The sequence below is a fragment of the Alosa pseudoharengus genome, unplaced genomic scaffold (genome assembly GCF_046254945.1).
Source record: "Alosa pseudoharengus isolate Yale_2024_CS ecotype anadromous, Long Island Sound unplaced genomic scaffold, YU_APseudo_1.1 YU_APseudo_1.1_scf_23, whole genome shotgun sequence".
NCBI classification, from domain to species: Eukaryota; Metazoa; Chordata; class Actinopteri; order Clupeiformes; family Clupeidae; genus Alosa; species Alosa pseudoharengus.
In genome coordinates, this window is record NW_027468685.1 from 19,366,297 (window position 1) to 19,386,791 (window position 20,495).

A 20,495-nucleotide genomic window follows, 5' to 3' on the forward strand; every position below is an offset into this window, starting at 1 on the left:
ATGGAGTTGTTTGGATTTTTTATGTGTGGATTACCTGAGTTATTACTAATGCCTGGTGAAAATGTTGTGCCCCCTGTATTCCACTTTTCACAGGCCCTCTCCTCCATTGGGGCCCTATACTTCCCACTTTCCCCCCCAGTACGACGCCCTTTAATCTGCTGAACCTTCTGCTCGTTTCCAAATATAAAAAAAACTCTCTGCAACTCAATATTGGCCTGCCTGCCTCAGCTGCCTGTGAGGGGCTTTTCAGTTGTGCTGGATTACTGTTCACTGCAAAGCGACCCAAGGATGAGTGCAACTAACTTTGAAAATCAACTACTGCTCAAACTTAAAGGAGAACTCCGGTGATTTTTCACATAGATCTCCATTTCTCAACGTCCTTTTCAGGCAAGTACCTCCACTCGGCGGCCATATTGCAACACTTTTTGGGCACTTATCGTGCATCTATTTCAGCAGAAATGCGTGTGCATAAGGCTTCACGACACCAATCTTGCTCCAGCAGCGAGATCACAACAGATGATTGGCACGATGTCTTCACAGCACACCACATGATTGGCTCAATGTATTTTACAACACACCACATGATTCGCTCAATGTATTCACATGTCGACGTTTTGCCGCGGAAGGGTTGTGATGTGTAGACCAGGGATTCCCAAACTGTGGTACGCGTACCCCCGGTGGTACGCGAGCTGCCACTAGGGGGGACGCGAGATGAAAAGGGCAATGGCGGAAAGGAGTTAAAAATGATTAATTAATTAATACTCTAATTAATTCATAAATAATACATAATTTCGAATCGGGTTATAATGATATGGAACCGTGAAATTAAAGGAAACCATTTGTAAACTCTATAATAGGCTATGTATTCATTCAAAATAAGCTACACACAATACACGTGATTTCCTGTGGGCAGCCAGAATATCTGGCGCGTTAGTTTCGTTGAAGTATAGGCTAGGTAGAAGGCAGCGTAAACATGGAAAACTGGCTAAAAACAGGGACACTGTCCAAAAGGCCTAATTAAAGCGATCAAAGAGGAGAAGCGAGAGAAACAGAGCAGGACACAGGTAATGATGAGATGGGGGGCAGACTAATGAAGGTGGAGGTGGAGCGCAGGAGGATAAAAGAAAGAACGAGACAGAAAAGACTGTGCGAAGAAAACGAAAGTATGATGAGGCATATAGAGTGTGCCAGTGACGCCACTTCCACTTGCCTCCATGGGACCTATCTTTCAAAAAAATTTGAACGCCAGTCTATGGCGAAAAATAAATTATTTTCTGGTCCCGGTTGACTTGTGCCTTGAATTACCCATATGATGTTTGTCAATTTTAAAGACAATTTTTCATGTAAAGACATTTGCAGTTTGTTTCGTAACAATTGAATTACAACATTCTGAAAGATCGTAATTCCAACGACTACAACCCATCAGTCGCGCTAGTGACGTTAGCTCATTCACAGCCACACTAGATTGTACAAGCATACCAGCAACAGGTCTTAATTCGACTTTCCTTGCCGATGAAAATACCATGAGTCAGAGGATTAAACACATCAGGTAAGTTGAATTCGTCCATAGACTGTACATTAGATACTGTTAAGTGACATAGCAGGCAGCAAGATGCAACCGTTAACTAGCATAACAGCTATCAGCTAGCTTCTAATCTTATCGTTTCGTTGGTGACGTACATCGTTCGAGACGAGAGATGTAGTCCACTGAGCGGATTCGTACAAAACCAACATAACTTTTGAAGTCTATCGAACAACAGTACTTTCTTGACGTGAAAATTTATCTTTTAAATTCACACACATCATATGTGAAATTCGTGGCACAATTCAAACTGGACCAAAAAATAATTGTTATCTCTCCATTAACTCCCGTTCATATTTTTTTGAAAGACAGGTCCCTTGTAGCGGAAGTAAAACGGAAGTCACTGGCACACTCTATAGCCCTAGGCTGCAGTGAGATGCTATCTAACCATTCTAATGCCAGAGTTTTTTTTGCGTGAGAGCTCATAGACCAGTTCCACATTTTGATTTTGTTATCATGCGTCAATAGAATGTGTTACTTTTTTATGTGTTGGATGGTGGGGGTACGCGAGCCGAGTCAGGATGTAGAAGGTGGTCCGTGGGGAAAAAAGTTTGGGAACCGCTGGTGTAGACATATGATGTGTAGACAACTGCCATATTAGCGTTACAAACTAACCCCATGCATTACTATGGAGGATTTTTTGAGTGCTGTATCTCCTCATTAGAAAGTCTTTGGTAAAACTGGTTATTCTGGTACCCCTCCCCCCCCCACCAAAAAAAAGTAACTAAGTAACTTTTACTTAAAGTACATTTTAAATGAACTACTTTTTACTTTTACTTGAGTACTTTTTAGATCGGTATTTTAACTTGTACATAAGTAATATTTCATCAAGGTATTGGTACTTTTACTTGAGTACAATATTTTCGTACTTTTTCCACCTCTGGGATTAACCATGTAGGACATAACTGCATGACAAAAAATCCCCACACAACCCACAACTTGTTCCAGTTTTCAGTATTCAAGCAGTATTTGTATACTACAAGATGACAAAAAATGTTGTGTTATAACATAATAATAACACAAAACTAAATCTCTAAACAATGTAATACTAATTTACAAGGGTTCGGCTACGATTTTAATGACTGCACTTACATTACCGTCGATACGACGGCGCCCTGTGATCCTGAGGAAGCCATGAAGACGAGGGATCTCGAGGGGGTTGCGTCCAATATGAGGATTTGGTTGTGAAGGGCGGAGGGCATCCAAACACGCTGGGCAGCATCGGTGGGGATTGTACATCAGACGAGACAGGGAGACAACGATGGGGGAGTCCACTTCAGAGGAGGGTAGTGGCCGTTTTACCCCCCGGCTGTCAGAGCCGGAAATGGGGATTAGGCATTTCTGCAGAACCTTCCACAATGAAAGCATAGCTACACCCAGATAAATAAATAGTACCATTCTTCTTAATTCTTAACTTCCAGAAAATACAGAAACATTATTGGAATACAATACAATGTGGAGCTAGTTTGTGTTTCAAATGGTCAGATACATACTGGTCTGGTCTAGTCTGGTGGAATCTGCACATATACATTGCAAAAACAAATTGATCACACTGTAGAAAATGTTCTCTGCGATCACCAATAAAGAGTGTCAACTGTGTGTATAACTACAGTATGTATCACTTTTGGTCATTTTAGTAACTGTGTTCAGATTACACTACAAAGCCAGTTGTTACGTCCGAAACAGCTAGGGACGTAACCGTCATCTCAAGACACTATACTGACATAGTGAAGATGTTATGAATACCATGAGGAGACACAAGAGACAATGACTATGCTCTTACTGAGGAAGAAGCACAGCAGCTGTAGATGGAGGAGAAGGTGAGGCCTCTGAAGCAGGCCTTGATACTCTTTTCTGTGAAGATCTGAGCGAGATGATGTCTGATCGTGATATTTTCGTCAAGACAACTTTTGGCTGCATTTTGTTTGGTGGCTGCATTTTGCTTGGTGGCACATCATGGACAGTTGCTGTTGTCCTTTTCACCACAACTGTGCTATTCTGGTGAGAACTAACAGTTTTTGAGGTAGTAACGGTGGTGGCAGTGGTAGTAGCTGAGACCACAGCAGTTGACGTAGTTTGAGGCTTATAAATAGGAGGTCTTCCAGCAGATTTTGTCCCTTCTGAAGCTGTATGAGAGAAAAAAGTCAACACTCACTAAAATCTGACCTAATTATGCTGTAAGCAAAGAACTCATTACCACATAAACACAAGATTAAAAAAAAATCAAGGAAGTATAGCTCCATATGAGGTGTTGCATGACTTCAAGTGACAGCATTATTTGAGTTTGAGTATGACCTCTGGGGTAGGATAATGCCCACCAGGAGTTGATATAAGTATATATGTGCTTGCTGCATGCTGTTCTAATCTTGTGCATGACACTTATACATACACAATACCCTATATTTCAGCACTGAGTAAGACCAAATAGATCTCAGTTCTTGCACAAAGCTCTGAATAGGGATGGGCGATTTAGACTTATATAGACAATATTTTATGATTTTCTTTGGCAATAATGATATAAATGACATGAAAATAGTACTATTCACCGCAGTTGTCTTGAGAGTCATGCAAACACAAAAAAGTGAAAAATGATGCTGACCATCATCAGTGATGAACTCTACTTCCTCGTGTACAGTTTAAACTCCTCATTCAGTCAAGCTCTTTCTCACTCTACATGTGAGCTGCCCATCTTGTAACACATATAAACATAGTGAGGATAGGAGCAGGCATCACTCAATGCATATTTTTCTAAACTATTAGAGTGCTGGCCTGAATAATTAGAACACGTAAAGTAGGAGAGGCCACACTATGCATAAATACTTTTATTACATCAACGGTGGGCAAACTGCGGCCCGCGGGCCGGATCTGGCCCGCCAAGCACTTTAATCCAGCCCGCCGAGCATTTAATTTGGTTATCAGGCTGCTCGCTATTTCCCCCCCCGCGCGAGAGACGACGTTGGTTAGCTTTACAGCAAACTGCTATTCACTCTTCTCTTAAGAGAACTTTTACAATGTCAAAACATCAGGTTCAAGAGATGATAGCCCTACTCTTTGTTATCTCCATTGCAGCAGATCTAACTTGAACGTTATGCTACTCCATTTAATTGGGAATGCGTCTGAGCGCTCACGAGAGGGAGACAGAGTGGCAGGTTCCACCTGGCTTGTCATTGCTAATAATTGATATCTCCTTATAAGAAACTTTTTTAAAGGAAATCATGAAGGCAACAGTAGTTTCCACTACTGACCATTTATAAACTGTGAGAGGGCACAGCCATAGGTACAGCACTAGCCACAGCAGAGCGGGCAGAAGATCATTGAGAACTAAACGTGAATTGTTCTTAAAGCGACAGTGCACAATTTATACATTAAACAGCATCAAATTAGCAGTATTTTTTAAGCAATCATATTTTAAAACAATACTTTTTTTTGTTGTGTGCGTGTGTTGTTGATGTTGGGGTGGTAGTGGGGGTGCGGCCCGCCGGCCAATTTCAGTTTGCCCACCCCTGATCTAGATGATTAATATCATGATGCAATAAATTCTTATCATGGGGAGGGATTCTACCTGTACATTGCTAACAATACGGTATGGCCCATCCCTAGTTCTGAGGGGCAGTTGAAGAGAGAAGGTGAGGGCTGTTGTTGGTACAGGGTATATGCAGGAATCATAGAGTTGAATTTACTACTTTTTACTACCTTTTTTACTACCTCCACAATATTTTTTACTACCAACACGACATCAAGCAGCAGCCCTTTTTTTTTGGGGGGGGGGGGGGGGGTACCACTTACTACTTGCTATAAGGTATAAATCATAAATATTAGGTAGACTAATAATTTCTAATTGTGATCATTAAGTATGGTCATTGTCAATGACAATGTTTTTTTGTAGTGTCGAGGAGTTCAGTTTCAGTTGTCCTTACCTTAACCCTAGCCCTTGAGTTATCCTAACCAGCCCTTAGCCCTAATAAGGTGAATGATAACCTTGGCACAAATGACGCTAAAACACCAAACACGTGTGGTGAAAAATGAAGAACAAACACCACCGACTACCCCGCCCCCCCAAAAAAAAAACAACAAAAAAAAACAACTCCAGTCTAAGGATAGGCCCAGAAATCTATTTATATGGATATATAAAGCCATTATTATTGGTATTGTTGTTGCACATTTGACACAAAGCAGTCCGTGAAAACATGCACATCAGTGGACTGCTTTACTAATGCAAAATTGAAAACTATGATTTCATTGCATTACTCAGCATGGATGCACGATGCTTGCATGATAAATACTTCCCAAAACAACAGTTAGGTAGGTAGGTAAGGAGTGTAAATCAAGTTTAATCACAATTTGATAAAATATAGATTATTTAAGCCAATGATTTGATTCTTTTCAATACTTCAAAATGTGTAGCAATGCGATTCGATGCATTACTGGTCTGTTGTCGATAGGAAATTATAGATTTTGGTTAGTTTTCATGGATTCAAATGCCAATATTATAGGCTAAATTATAGGCCAAATACTGAACATTGACTGTGGAATCAAGTAGGTTACAGAGTTTCTTTCCCCCCCTAAAACCTCCTGTCACTAGCTAGATGCTTTCAAATTTAACATGGTTTTAAACTCATATGTTGCAGTTTTCTGTCACTGCAATAAAACTAGCCTATTTGGAATATTTTGTAGGCCTGCTGTTCCTTTTATGAGAACAATTTAACTGATCGATCAAGTTTTCATAGGCTATTGAATGATTTAAATGTGAATGCCATAAACTTAATTCGCCATTAACTTTAGCGTGGTTCTTCACGCAGTTGTCATCTAAATGCAGTGTTTTGTAGGCTATTCAAAGAATTTCACGTTCATCACTCAGTTGTGGTGTAGGTCTGTCTTGAGTGATCGCTTTCCCTTTAAATGTCTGGGACTTTAAATAACGGGACTTTTAAACTGCATGCTGTTTTTGTTGATGGACAGTACCGTCTTTGGTTCCGTTTTCTACCGTTTTAATAAATGACACGCGCACTTGCGTGGTTAAAACTAAGGAATTGTTTTCACTCGTTTTCTTGCAATTCCGTAACATTAGATACTAGGTCTAGGTTACGTTAAAAAAATGTTGTCGGTTACTATGTCAGTGACTAGTTCGAACTTTGTTACTGATGGGATAGGTGGAATTTTATTGCACGGTTCTAGATGATCAGTCAGATGGCAGCGCTACCGTCAGCTGAACAAAAGCTTACACTAGTCAAGTCCACAGTTGTTAAAACTTCCAGCTGAAGTAGCCTAGTGTAAACTGAGAGAGTTGCCTCCTAACGGAGTGAGTGTAGCCTATATTTTTTTTAGCTGCTATCAGAGTGATAGGCTTGCCTAGGCCTACATCTACCGCTCCTTTGCTACATGAACAAATATTATTAGATGAGTGACAGAAGCACCGGACACCGGACCAGCAGGCCCATATGATAAACGCTGCTCTGGTAGCCTGCGGTAGGGCCTAGATGACGTGAAAAACGCGAGAGTCGCCGAAAAGCATCCCTGCATCCTGTAATATCAACTGAAGCAAAAAGGCGAAAATGTTGTTTGTTGGCGTCGCTGATAGGCTGTCAACCACGGAACTCTACACAGTTTACTTCTACGTCATTGCTATCGACTCCGACTCACTCAGGTCCTGTTAGCACGTACAGTATATATTTTTTAATTAGGCAAGATGAAGTTAAAACATGTAGACACAAATATTAAGCAAAAAATGTAAACTCATATTGAGGTGGTGATGAAAAATTTACTACCAAGTCAAATTGCATTTATTACCTTTTACTACCTTTCAAGGGCCTTAATTTTGGTAGATTCTATTTACTACCTTTTACTACCGCGCGGACACCCTGTGGTAGCATTGCTCACCTTTTTGCTTTTCTTCATCCGTGCGTTTCCTGATTCTGTAAACATAGATCAATCGCTCAGAGCCTTTGTAGAGCCACTCGCAGTGTTGATCATCCTAAAAGGGAAAACACACATAAATTCTACACATCACAAGGGTGCGGTTTGGAACCAGTCTTACAGTTGTTAACACTTCACGTGGACTTCCAAGCTTTCCAACAAAGGGTGCAGGCAAAATTAAAAACACCCACAGAAAAACAAGAAGCTGAAGGAGCAAGCACTGATATAACCATTATATCATTCCCTATATGCTCTTCACAGAAAGTAAAAGAACCTGCATTCACGAAACAAAACATGGTCGTGCTTATGAAAAGTAGTGTCAATGTTTCACTTTGCCTTCTCAAATAAGCAAATCAATGAGCTGATACCCCCTCCACTAAGTTTCAAATCTACACTGATTTCATACATGGCCTCTAGAATCCTATAGACAGAGATCTGTCATAAGCCCTTTCAGACATACGTGTAAGACCGGAGGTTCGGTGGATGTTAGACGGTGGGGCCGTATATAAACAACATAAACGGTCATATGGAAGTCCACTTAGCCGGTTGTTCTACTGCTCCCCCCCTAGTATTTCCTCCGGACATTATGTAAATGTGCTGTGTCTGAACGAAGCGTAGAACATGCGGTTAAAATTCACACCTAGTGAGAGGGCGTGTCGGTGACGGTTCTTTCGTGCGTCCACCATGTGGTTAAATCTGACTTAAATGCCAGTGTTATGATGGAGTGGCATAGTGCTGTCCAGAAAATCTCCGACCTGGAAAGATACAGACATCACGGAGCTACTGTCCATGAGGGCAGACAGCATTGTGATAGAACACATGAAGGGAACGGCAAGAGACACGTTGATGTAGCCTACAACTGCATCGCAAGGCCAAAGGAATTCAAAAGACCAAATCATCATAAGCAGAAGGCACTGAAAAGGCAGTAGCCTACAGCGATGTCGTTGACGACAATAACAGGAGTATTTAATAAATTGTTAGCCAACACGGTCGGTTTTCTGTTCATTGATAGCCTTCTCATGACCTCACTGCTGATCTCGCTGATATTTGTTGAGCATAAATATGCCTAGAGAAAATGAAAATGAAGAAAACCCAACTTTGTTCCAAGCTCCTTACGTAAATGCAATAGATACATGGGGAGAAGATGCTTTTGGAAAAATAAACCATGAAAAACCACTACCACTTCACTGTTATGTTAGTATTTTGTTTGTTGCTTAAAAATGTTTTATATGATGGCCTTGAAGTCTTGAGTTAGCCTACTGAATTGGCTGGTACCATAAAGTTTGTGCATGCTCTCTCCAACGCAAACCAGATTTGGGGTTCCATAGCCAAGTAATTCTGCTACATAACGTTGAAAACAGATAAATGTGTATATTCGAAGCACATATACAAATACTGTAGGTCAATTTCAAGTGCGCACTTACGTGACTACTTCAAGTATTAGCCTACGCACAATAGATTTTTCTTCTTTAGCCTACATAATGCATACACTTTGTAAACAAACAGCAGCTGTGACAGCAGCCGCATATATTCTGCGTCATATCTCGCCTCTTGTGAACTCTACAAGCCCCCACCCCTCACCCGACAACCACATGGAGATTCTGTAATGTGCGTGTATGTCGTTCACACATAGGTCCGTATAAGGTCAGTATAAGGTCCGCAGGTTAGCATCATATCTGAATCATCCGAAGGGTAGGACCTCCGTTTGACAAACCTCCGCATATACTCCGGAGGTTATATCTGAAAGCCCTAAAAGTGATTGAGAACTCTGTTCACCCTATGAACAGACAATGAACAACACAGACACAGACACACACACTCACAGACACACAGACACACACGCACACAGACACACACACACACCTTAAAGGTGATTTTCACCAGGCTACAATCGACCTCGATGATGGTTGCCTCCTGCCACTTTCCCTCGCGCCGGACCTGCAGCTCTTCCCCCTCCCGCAGCACCAGGATGGTGGGGACGTGGCTCTGCTGCAGGAACTCCTCTACTACGTGCCTCACCTCTGGATCCTCTATGTCCTCCCACACATTGTCCACTGCAATGGCAATGTCAGTTTATTTACCGGTATATAGGACTTCTATACGCAACAGCGATTAACCAGTCACTGCAGGGACAATCACATGTCAATCACTTACATGGTTTGTAGATGAGGTGCATATCCGGGAGGGTTACGTAACCAACATTACCGTCATCATAGAATACCAGGAACCTGTAAGAAGTGACATACAGACAAAAAAGAACTCTAATGAAGAATTGCTCAAAAAGGTTGGGCTCAATCTTGATAGGTTTGGATTTTCTTGGAAAGTGCATGTCTGATTTCACTACCTCATGCGATTCTTGCGGTCAGGAAGCTCTATTACAACAGCAGACATGACCCAGGACTGATTCCCCTCGCGGTAGCGGGCTGCCACACGGGCGCCGACTTTGAGCTGGGCCAACATCGGTGGAGTATGAAATGCCACATGATGCCCCGACAGCAACATCTTCTTCTGTTCAAAGCTTACTTTGTATTTGAGACCACCATCTAATATAAGAGGGGGAAAAAACAGTACGGGCTTAAAGCACTTCAGGGAGGATCGAGTACATCAATTCCAAATGCAGTAAAATGTGCATACAGCCTCCCCAAGCACACCAGTAATTATAATGCTAATATAGTTCAACTTAATATGGTATTTTCAACAAATAACACCACAGGCAGCTAAGAAGAGCCAAGACAGATGGGCATCATGCAGAGTAGGACTGGGAAACCCACATCTAACGACTTGACTTCCAAGAGCAACACATGATCAAACTGTGTCCAGTATGTTTTTTATTTGTGGCAGGTGCTCCTACCTGTGGTCCTGATCTCTGCGAGAGTGCCCTCCTTCCAGGTCTTCGTCCTCTGCCTGCCCATCACCTTCATGTCCACGTTTAGCTCCTTCACCGGCTGCTGTAGCGCATTCTTGGCTGATGCTACAGACAGAGCGACAGAGATATGGAATGAACAGAGTATTTCATCTTGTTCTCTGATGTTAACATAAAAGGTATGCAACTTTGGTTTGAGAGATAGTTGAGTGCATGGCAACAACAAGAAAAATATACAAAAATAAAATAATAATAATAAAAAGTAAAAATAAAAAAATAGATAAAAGTAAGTAAGTAAAAGCAACATTTGCACATGATCCTTTAGGGGCTCCATTGAAAAAGTTCAATAAAACCAGATCCATTCAGGTGCTGGAGCAATGGCTGCCCACTGCTGTGTGTGTGTGTGTGAGTGCGTGTGTGTGTGAGTGCGTGTGTGCGTGTGTGCGTGTGCTCACTGCTCCTATTGTGTGTGTGCTCATTAACCACAAACAAGTCAAATGCATATATCTATATCTACAGTTGAAATCAGAAGTTTACCCTGTACATACACATGCTAAAGTTGACCAAAAAGAGGAATAAAAAAAAAAATCATCTTTTGGAAATTTAAATGAAATAGGCCCACATCATCACATACCCGTCACCATATCTCACGATTGGCATGGGGTACTTTCCATAAGATAATTTCTCAATGAACTAAAACCATGCCAATCTCTAGATATGGTGAATGGTGTGTGATGATGTGGGGCTATTTTAATTCCAAAGGCCAAGGGAAATTTATCAGGATGCATAGTATCCTGGATCCATGAAATAACTGGCCTTTAAACATAAAAATCTGCCTGCCTCTATGGCAGTGTTTCTCAAAGTGTGGTCTGCAAGCTATCCCAAGTAGTCTGCGAGCAGACATGATAAAATATAATATAGATGAGTTGTTTGCAATATTGTATGTATGTACATCCAAACACTGCCTATGTAAGCTATGTATGTATGTATAATTACGGCCCCTGTTTTTTTTAGGGAGAACATATATTTCTTTCTCTCTCTCTCTCTCTCTCTCTCTCTCTCTCTCTCTCAGCACAGTTCAAAGTTAACATGACAAGTATTTGATGAGCTTAAAGCTGTAAGACTTCAGCTCTGTTAGAGACAAACTCTGTAAATTATATATATTTAGCAAATGTGATACATTGAAAAAAACATATTTAGTCATCATTTTAAGAGCAAAAACTTAAACAAACAGAGTTGACACTCTCATTAATGGCTATTGAACACAGAGTTGACAGATTTTGTGACTTTTGTGACCCTAACCTCAAACTAGTTACCGCATGAAATGTATAAAAAATGTTATGGATTTTAATCTTATTATTGTTTTTTAGTTTCACTCCAATAATCCAATAACAGAGTTGACAAATAATTAATCTACTGTTGGTGTATCCTCAACATTTTGTTCAAATTAATGAGAGAAGCTTAACATCTCACTGCCTTTCCAAAGTTTCCTGTCAGAGGAATTGACATCCCTCTGCGTCTATTTCATATTCAAAGTCTGTGTGGATTTTAAGCGGTTTTATAACAGAGTTAACAGAGTTGACAAGATCTTTGAGACGGACAAAAATGTTTGTGTTTTTTTGTTTTTTAAAATCTTGCATAATACAGAAAATATACTTTGTATATAACTGATGTTATAACAGTTAGTAAATTAATCTCCAAAAAATAGATCATTAGACTTGATAACATCACTTTTAGTCAAGTTGCATAATGCATGAATCTGTGGTCGGAGACAGTCAATAATATGAGATGTAGAAGTCATTTAGTTAATATTTTGTGGATAAATTGGGTCTAAAATAAATATAAAGCATTATTGCTGGTGAAAGGTTGTTTTATTAGCATAATTGTTCAAAATTGATTCCAAAAACATTTATTTTTTGATAATAACTAAATCTTTATCATGGAGATGTGAAATGTACCCCGAATTATAGAATGACCCATACATAAACACATATATATACACTGGCCACTAATGCACTATTTACATTTTTGTCATTGGACGTAGACCAATATGGTTTTATCAGATCAATATGCAAAATGGGGCCTGTCATAATAACCATTTTTGTCGGACGATATATTGTCCCAGAAATAACTGAGATAAACAATTGTATTGTAATCATGTTATGCAACTGATGCATGTTAAAATATTGTAGCAGCAAAACGCTATACTGGGACAGAGGGCTGGAAATTTTACAGACTGGCAACGGGAGGTCTTACGTCTTGCCCATGTCAGGGTGACAGGTTTTGGTGGGTTTCCCTGTTGGTTGGTCTGTGGAGCGGAGCTCTGCAGCGGCTGCTGCTGCTGCTGTTGCTTGGTAGGTGCAGTGGACTGAGAGTTGGACTTCTGAGATTTTGACACCGTCTTGGTGGCTTCATCCTCCGAAGAATCTTCACAGTCTATAAAAGATATGCATTAATAAAGTTAATACCTTAATACTAGCCTGTTTGTCCCAGGTTATTCTGAAGCTGCAACATCATAATTGCATATTCATGCATATTAAATATTAACAAAAGTATGTCATATAAGCAGGATATAAAATGCAATCTGTCTGATGACTTGTATAGGTTGCCATATCAGTTCAAATGCTGCCTACAACAAAAGGCATTCTATAACTTGCTGACTCATATCTGACATAAATGCGTCAGAATAGTACAAACAGGTGGCTACTGGGAGAAAGGGCACAGAATTCTTCAGAAAAGAAAAAAGAGGCCATACCGCTTCCCCAAACATCTCTAACAGTTTTTGGTGTGTAGGTTGATCTTTTCTGGTTGCTCTGTTGAGTTGAATTAGGAGAGTTCTGTTGTTGGTTTGCGGTTGTAGAAGAGCTGGACATCAGAGATTTGGACGCTGTGTTGCCTGTGTTGGCAGCTTCCCTGGTCGAGCTGGGTGGTTTTCCAGCTGCACTGGTGTTGGGGGAGGATGTGTGTGTCCTGCTGATGCTGGAATTCCGGGTTTCATTGGGAGCTAGAGTGTTACTCGGAGTGTTCACTTTTGGATTTGTGGAAACAGGGGAGGCTGACTGGGATCCGGTAGTGGCGCTAACAGTTTTGGGCGTTTTACCGGCTGTGAGATTTTTCGGATCAGATTTCGACTTTGAAACTTTTTCAGCGGTTGAGGCAAGCACCTGCTGTTTTGTAGCACCTGGTCCATGCTTTTCACTGGACATTCCAGATTCCGAATTTTCAGAGGTAGACTTGTTGGGTTTCGTGACGCTAGGCTTGGCGGTTACCTGGGTGAAGCTTCTTATGGACGTCTGTTTTCTGGCTGTATTTTTGAAGCGAGTTTTGCTAGATGTTTTAGGTGCAGAGTTCTCTGTCGCAGGGGTAGGACTGGATGTCGGCGTTATGTGATTGCTGCTGGGTGTTGAAGATTTACTGGTCTTACTGGGACTATGATTGGTAGCATTCGACTTCGGCTTTTGAGGACCATCTGACCTGGACCGGACAAAGTCTTTCAACTTTGATGTAATGAAGCTGGCATTAGCCTCCATTTTGGTTTTGGCAGATGGGCTGCCATGAGTGGAGGCTGGCAGAGGCGAGGTGGGGCTCTCAGGGGCCGCTGAGGGCACAGGGGTGCTTTGAGCCGAGGCAGGGGCTTGCGGACTTAGCACTCGGTGTGCGCTGGCCTTCAACGTGTGTGTTGGGGTTAGGTTGGCACTGTTCATAGACTGTTTGCTAAGCTGTGGCTCATTCTTAACAGACCAGAAGGACTCCAGCATTGCCTCTGCACCATTTTCCAGCTACAGTTATGGATGGAGACAGTGGTTTGTTAGCCGTTGAAAAACAGAACCTGGTTAAATGTGTGAGTATGTATGCAGTTAAATGTTTACTTACCATGCTCTGTTCCATTTTCACAGCAGCTGGACTTGTGTCAGGTTCATCTGAATGCAAAGAGAACAGGTAACCACGGATGAGTGATAGTGCTTTCCATTCATTGACTAGAATGTGGCGCAAGGATCGGCGAGTACACCTTTGCCCAGATGGAAAGAGTGTGTTAACTCAGAGGGCACCAGCTTCTCCTCTTTTTCTCTCTCCATATCGGTTTTCAGCTATTAATATTTTTGTCCTCTTGCCATCTGTCTTTATCCATGCAATTTCTACATTTGCCTTTTCCCTCTCCCTCTCACTGTTCCTAAAAACATAGGATAGGACAGGCAGAGACCACAGCCTCTCATCACAGGCCTGAAGTGGTCGATAGACTTGAATCATAGTTTTTAAATAGGATGGCGCATTGGCGGTCCTATAGGCTAGTGGAGGATTTATCTAGCTGCTAGATTATCTAGGATCTAACAGCTACAGGAAGCCAATGAAGAGAGATGAGAAAATGAGAAAGGGCTACAATTTAACACTTCACTTCACAACACACTGACTATATATCATAAATAGGTAGTTTATGCACACGCAATACAGGAAATCTACACGTTAGGACAAAAACTAATTGCAGGTGGCTACAATAATAATGGCTAATGGCACTTATTATGACTGCCGCGCAGCGAAGCGGCGGTCATATAGGTTTAGTCAGATTTTTTTTTCTTTTTTCTTTTTCGCATGTCCAAATTTCCGTCAAGGATTCCCGGGACACTGTAAGACCGGGGTACACGAAACTTGGTGGGCATGTAACCCCACATGGATAGCATGGAACCATCGTTTTTCGTTTTGATCTGTAGCCCCCCCGCTGGACTGGACCCCCTGAAAGGAGGGTAGGGCAGACACAGTTTTCTGTGAATATCTCGAGAACCGTAGGGTTTAGGAGGACCATTTTTTTTTTGTATGTTGATCTCAAAGGGCCATGTCAACCCATTCCATAACCACTCATTTCATGTATAGCGCCACCTAGTTAAACACAAAAAAGTAAAAATTAGGTGTTGTAATCGCAGGTATCTGTGACCTAACATAGTCAAAACTGCACGAAATTGGAAGTGTAGGATCATTATGACACCCTCTGAATGCACGCCAAGTTTCGTGGAATTCCGTTCATGGGGGGCCACACAATAAATTCATTTATGTTACTATACACCAACTGGCCTGTAGGTGGCCGGAGACAGTTTTCTGTGAATTTCTCGAGAACCGTAGGGCCTAGGAGGTCCACCTTTTTTTTGTATGTTGGTCTTAAGGGGGCATGTCAATCTATCCCATTACCACTTATTTCATGTATAGTGCCACCTAGTTAAAAATTAAAAAGCAAAACATTAGGTGTTTTCATCACAATATCTCTGGCTGACATGGTCAAAACTGCACGAAATTCAAAGTGTAGGATCATTATGACACCCTCCGAATGCATGCCAAGTTTCGTGGACTTTCGTTCATGGGGGGCCTTACAATAAAATAATTTATGTGTACATTTAGTGACCGTACACCAACAAGGATTCCCGGGACACTGAAAGACCGGGGAACACGAAACTTGGTGGGTATGTAACCCCACATGGATAGCATGGAACCATCGTTTTTCGTTTTGATCTGTAGCTCCCCTGCTGGACTGGACCCCCCGAAAGGAGGGTAGGGCAGACACAGTTTTCTGTGAATATCTTGAGAACCGTAGGGCCTAGGATGAACAATTTTTTGCGTATGTTTGCCTCCAGGGGTCATGTAAACCCATTCCATATGCACACATGTACATAAACAGATACACACGCACACACATACATTTACAGTAATCCTACGTATGACACATACTCACACAGTAGACATATATATGCATGCACATGCACACACACAGGCACATAAACAGGCAAACACACAAGCACATGCACATGCACGCACACCCACCCACACATAAACATAAACATGTACACTACACGCACACATGCACACAATTCAAGAATTTCTCAATTATGAACAGGCAAGATGGGGGTGGGGTTGTATAAAATGTATTTTACATGTGAAATCTATGAACTAATCATGTTTTGGTACTTGTTGTCCAGCAGATACCAGTGAGAATTGAGTGTGCATAATGCAATTCAGTGAGACAGTTAGAATTATATATGCCTTTCAGCGTGACTTATTTTTGTGGAAAACATGTGCTGGACTGGGCGGCGGTCATATTTTGTACCGCTCTGCGGTACATCTAGTTTAAATAAAAACTCTGTAAGAAAAAATAGAAAAGGTTTTCTCTTCTTCGGACTGATACAGCAAAGTGGTTTATTCCAGTGTAAAATGGTAGAAAGGTTCACAAAAGTTCACAAAGGTTCAACCTATGCCTGCCCTCGGCATATTCTCTGGAGTTCTCTCTCCTTCGTCCTGTCTGGGTCAACTACTTCGTCCTGTCTGCGTGAACTACTAAAAGTTACCAACTCAAGTCATTATATGCGGGTCTCAATGCAAATTAATCTGGCTTCTACACAGATAGCCTTTCGTCCTATGTATATGATAATTGAGTTAACCTCACACCTTTGGCTGGGGTGGTTTTTGATTGGCTTACCCCCAAAAACCATTCTATGATCATTGGTGTTTCACACCTCACCTGAGGGGTATTCCAGAAAGGAGGTTTAACAAACACTGAGATAAAACTTAACCTCTGGGTTGTCTGAACCTGTGGCGACTAAACCCGAGCTGTCGGTTCCAAAACACCGGTTACCAGTTACTTCATATATAGACATATATATGCATGCACATGCACACACACAGGCACATAAACAGGCAAACACACAAGCACATGCACATGCACGCACACATAAACATAAACATGTACACTACACGCACACATGCACACAATTCAAGAATTTCTCAATTATGAACAGGCAAGATGGGGGTGGGGTTGTATAAAATGTATTTTACATGTGAAATCTATGAACTAATCATGTTTTGGTACTTGTTGTCTAGCAGATACCAGTGAGAATTGAGTGTGCATAATGCAATTCAGTGAGACAGTTAGAATTATATATGCCTTTCAGCGTGACTTATTTTTGTGGAAAACATGTGCTGGACTGGGCGGCGGTCATATTTTGTACCGCTCTGCGGTACATCTAGTTTAAATAAAAACTCTGTAAGAAAAAATAGAAAAGGTTTTCTCTTCTTCGGACTGATACAGCAAAGTGGTTTATTCCAGTGTAAAATGGTAGAAAGGTTCACAAAAGTTCACAAAGGTTCAACCTATGCCTGCCCTCGGCATATTCTCTGGAGTTCTCTCTCCTTCGTCCTGTCTGGGTCAACTACTTCGTCCTGTCTGCGTGAACTACTAAAAGTTACCAACTCAAGTCATTATATGCGGGTCTCAATGCAAATTAATCTGGCTTCTACACAGATAGCCTTTCGTCCTATGTATATGATAATTGAGTTAACCTCACACCTTTGGCTGGGGTGGTTTTTGATTGGCTTACCCCCAAAAACCATTCTATGATCATTGGTGTTTCACACCTCACCTTGTCTGAACCTGTGGCGACTAAACCCGAGCTGTCGGTTCCAAAACACCGGTTACCAGTTACTTCAATCAACCCTGTGTTAGATAACCTAGAGTTGTGCGCGTTCACGGCAAACTTATAAAGGCATCATCTATTGAGAGTCGAAACCATGAGTGAAACCGGCGAAAGGAATTGAGCACAGTACGAGGAGGAGAGAACTGTAATAACAAAAAAAGAGCAATACTTAAGCGCCTGCGTCCGAGACCTTGCTTGGCAGAGAATAGCCTAACTGACCGTGTAAATGTGTATGTTTAAGATAGCCTATTTAATGTCAAAAGAACAATTAAATAATTCACTGGACATCACGTATTGTATTGACTGCTTTGAATGATGCTTTCTTAAACTAGCCTAGTTGTCACAGATTGAGTGGGCCATAGAATTCTTTGAGAATCCCAAATGTAATTTTCTATTTTAACGCGGGTCCTGCAGCTGTGGGCCAAGTTAAACTTTTGCTCTCCATCATCGGAAGGGTGAATGTCGGAAGGCATGGGTAGCCTATTGGACACATTTCGGTGCACATTTGGAATGCTGTGATGCTGACCTGCCAGTTGGTGAAACTACACTTTAATGATCCTTGTGGGTTTGTGTCCAGGAAAACGAATGAAGTTGCGCAGGAACTGCTTTAGTGCAAGGCAAACTTTACGCACCGACCGACAGCTTGCCGATATGCTCTGCATCTCCAACACTACAAAAACTCCCAGTCGGAGAGCGTGTGTAGCCTATTAAAAAAACCAAACTGTCTGGCCTGCCATCAATACATCAGAACTTTATCTTGGTTGGAGAAATGATACTCATACAATTCGGCAGGATTCATTTAAACAACTCTCAGCAGTAAATAGTGTGAATTGTGACACAACAAAATAGATGACAGAGTATAAGAAATCACGATGTCGCACAGCACTAAATACATCTCGTTGAATTAGTGGGCAAGATAGTCTTTGGCTTTGCTTTTCCAATCTATTCAGTTGAATGCAGGACACACCAGACTGCACATTGCCTGTTATTTTAAAGACTATTGAATGTGAAGATTAACCCTTGAATTCTACAAAAGTATTAAAAATGACTGTGAAACAAAAAAAATATTTTACCACAATCCATGAAGTTTTCATCGTCATGATTCTCCTCATCACAATCACCCATATCAGCATCCGCTATCTGTATGACAGGGGTCTGTCCCCTATGGCCTGAATCTTCATTCTCAGAATCTGTGTCTCGGTACTCAATAGCCATCTTTTTGTAGAAGCCCTTCCACACCGCCTCACACTCCAGCACAGACCTGTAAGTAGAACACAAATGAGCTGCTATATTCATTGTTATAAATTGTTATCGAAACAAACTGATATGGGAGACACCATTTCTCATATAGTCTACCAGCCAGCACTCACATTTTCTCTCCCATATTTTCAAGGAAACTCGTGCAATTTAAATGACTCAAACTATTTTATGAGTAGGCTAGCCGTTTTACACAGATCCAGTTTTGTTTGTTTGTCTGACGTTCCACGCCAAGTTGCCAGACTGCGTATGAAATCTACAGTCACATTACTCACATAATCCACAATCGTTTTACAGTTTCAAACCATCTATTTCCACAACCTGGAAAGCAAAAACTCGATGGAGGCTAATGAACATGCACCCAGGGTGTAGCACAGCACTGTAGCCATCTTGCAGCTCTAGCTGCAGCAACTCGAGCTAGGTTTGTTTGTTTGTTTTTGTTTAATTTAAGGCCATTTCAGCAACTAAGGCTATTTAATGACCAGAGCATTGTGTGTTATAGAAACTTTTAAAATCTCTGCTAGTAAGATATTCTAAAACCCTTAAATGGTGGGACCTTACTAAAAACATCAGCTATAGAATTTTGATGATAAAATTGTTACTCAAAGCTAGGTAGAACAGATAGATTCTTTTTCTTTTTCATTCCGACAGTACTCGGTGACCACAAGAAATAGAGTTATATGTGAAAAAAATCGCTGGAATTAGGCTATTATAATGTTTCACATATAACTGGTTAAAGAACAAGTCTAGGCTGTATGGAAACATTTTTACAATGTCACACAAAGGGGAAGGGAAAATGGACTTTTCAGCATGAGCCTGTCTCGCTCAGCCCCTACCATCAAATCACTTTGTTTGCTGTCCACCTGACTGTGGTCAACATCTACAGCTTATAACTTATTCCCTGTTATACTTAAATAACAATATATATTCTTTACAATGCCTCGCATTCGCACCATGCGTGCGTGTGAAAAAAGTCCCGTCTGAAACACTGTCGCGCGTCGCAGCATTCCAAGCGTTGTGTAATCAAATACACCGGTATGGCGGTATATTAAAAATTCATATCATAACAAAAATATACACCGGTATACGGCGTGAACCGGTATACCGCCCAGCACTACCCCTGTGTCCTCTGAAACCCCCTCTGTAGGAATGTAAGGTATCTGATGGTGACCCCATGGGGCATGGCTTAGGTTGAGGTTCTTGTAAACATCATTATTTCTGTTAAATACCAGCTGGTTAGATGATCACTGGTAATGTGGCATCTTGTGATTTTCCGTGGATGTGTTCTAAGGGTATAATAACTGGCTTCACCTAGAGATGTGTGGGATTGTTACTTGACATTTGCTGTGGGTAACAGCCTCCCGGTATTGAGAATCTCACACCAGTTGTCTTGGGAGTAATTTTGACCACACTGGCACCCCTTTGCAAG

At 41.3% G+C, this 20,495-nt stretch overlaps 1 protein-coding gene across 6 annotated transcripts in view; it reads right to left on the reverse strand.

Moving 5' to 3' along the window:
* The window catches only part of setdb1a (SET domain bifurcated histone lysine methyltransferase 1a), a 53,209-nt gene that overhangs the window by 10,960 nt on the left and 21,754 nt on the right, over positions 1-20,495 (reverse strand). For all 6 annotated transcript variants that reach the window (XM_076301923.1, XM_076301921.1, XM_076301920.1 and 3 more), the window contains 11 exons: positions 18,883-19,070; positions 14,232-14,278; positions 13,114-14,137; positions 12,615-12,794; positions 10,347-10,466; positions 9,840-10,038; positions 9,650-9,723; positions 9,359-9,549; positions 7,460-7,553; positions 3,366-3,708; positions 2,675-2,891 (listed from right to left, as the gene is read on the reverse strand). In XM_076301923.1, coding sequence (XP_076158038.1) covers positions 2,675-2,891; positions 3,366-3,708; positions 7,460-7,553; positions 9,359-9,549; positions 9,650-9,723; positions 9,840-10,038; positions 10,347-10,466; positions 12,615-12,794; positions 13,114-14,137; positions 14,232-14,278; positions 18,883-19,070 — 2,677 coding nt within the window. The remainder of the gene's footprint in view (positions 1-2,674; positions 2,892-3,365; positions 3,709-7,459; positions 7,554-9,358; positions 9,550-9,649; positions 9,724-9,839; positions 10,039-10,346; positions 10,467-12,614; positions 12,795-13,113; positions 14,138-14,231; positions 14,279-18,882; positions 19,071-20,495) is intronic.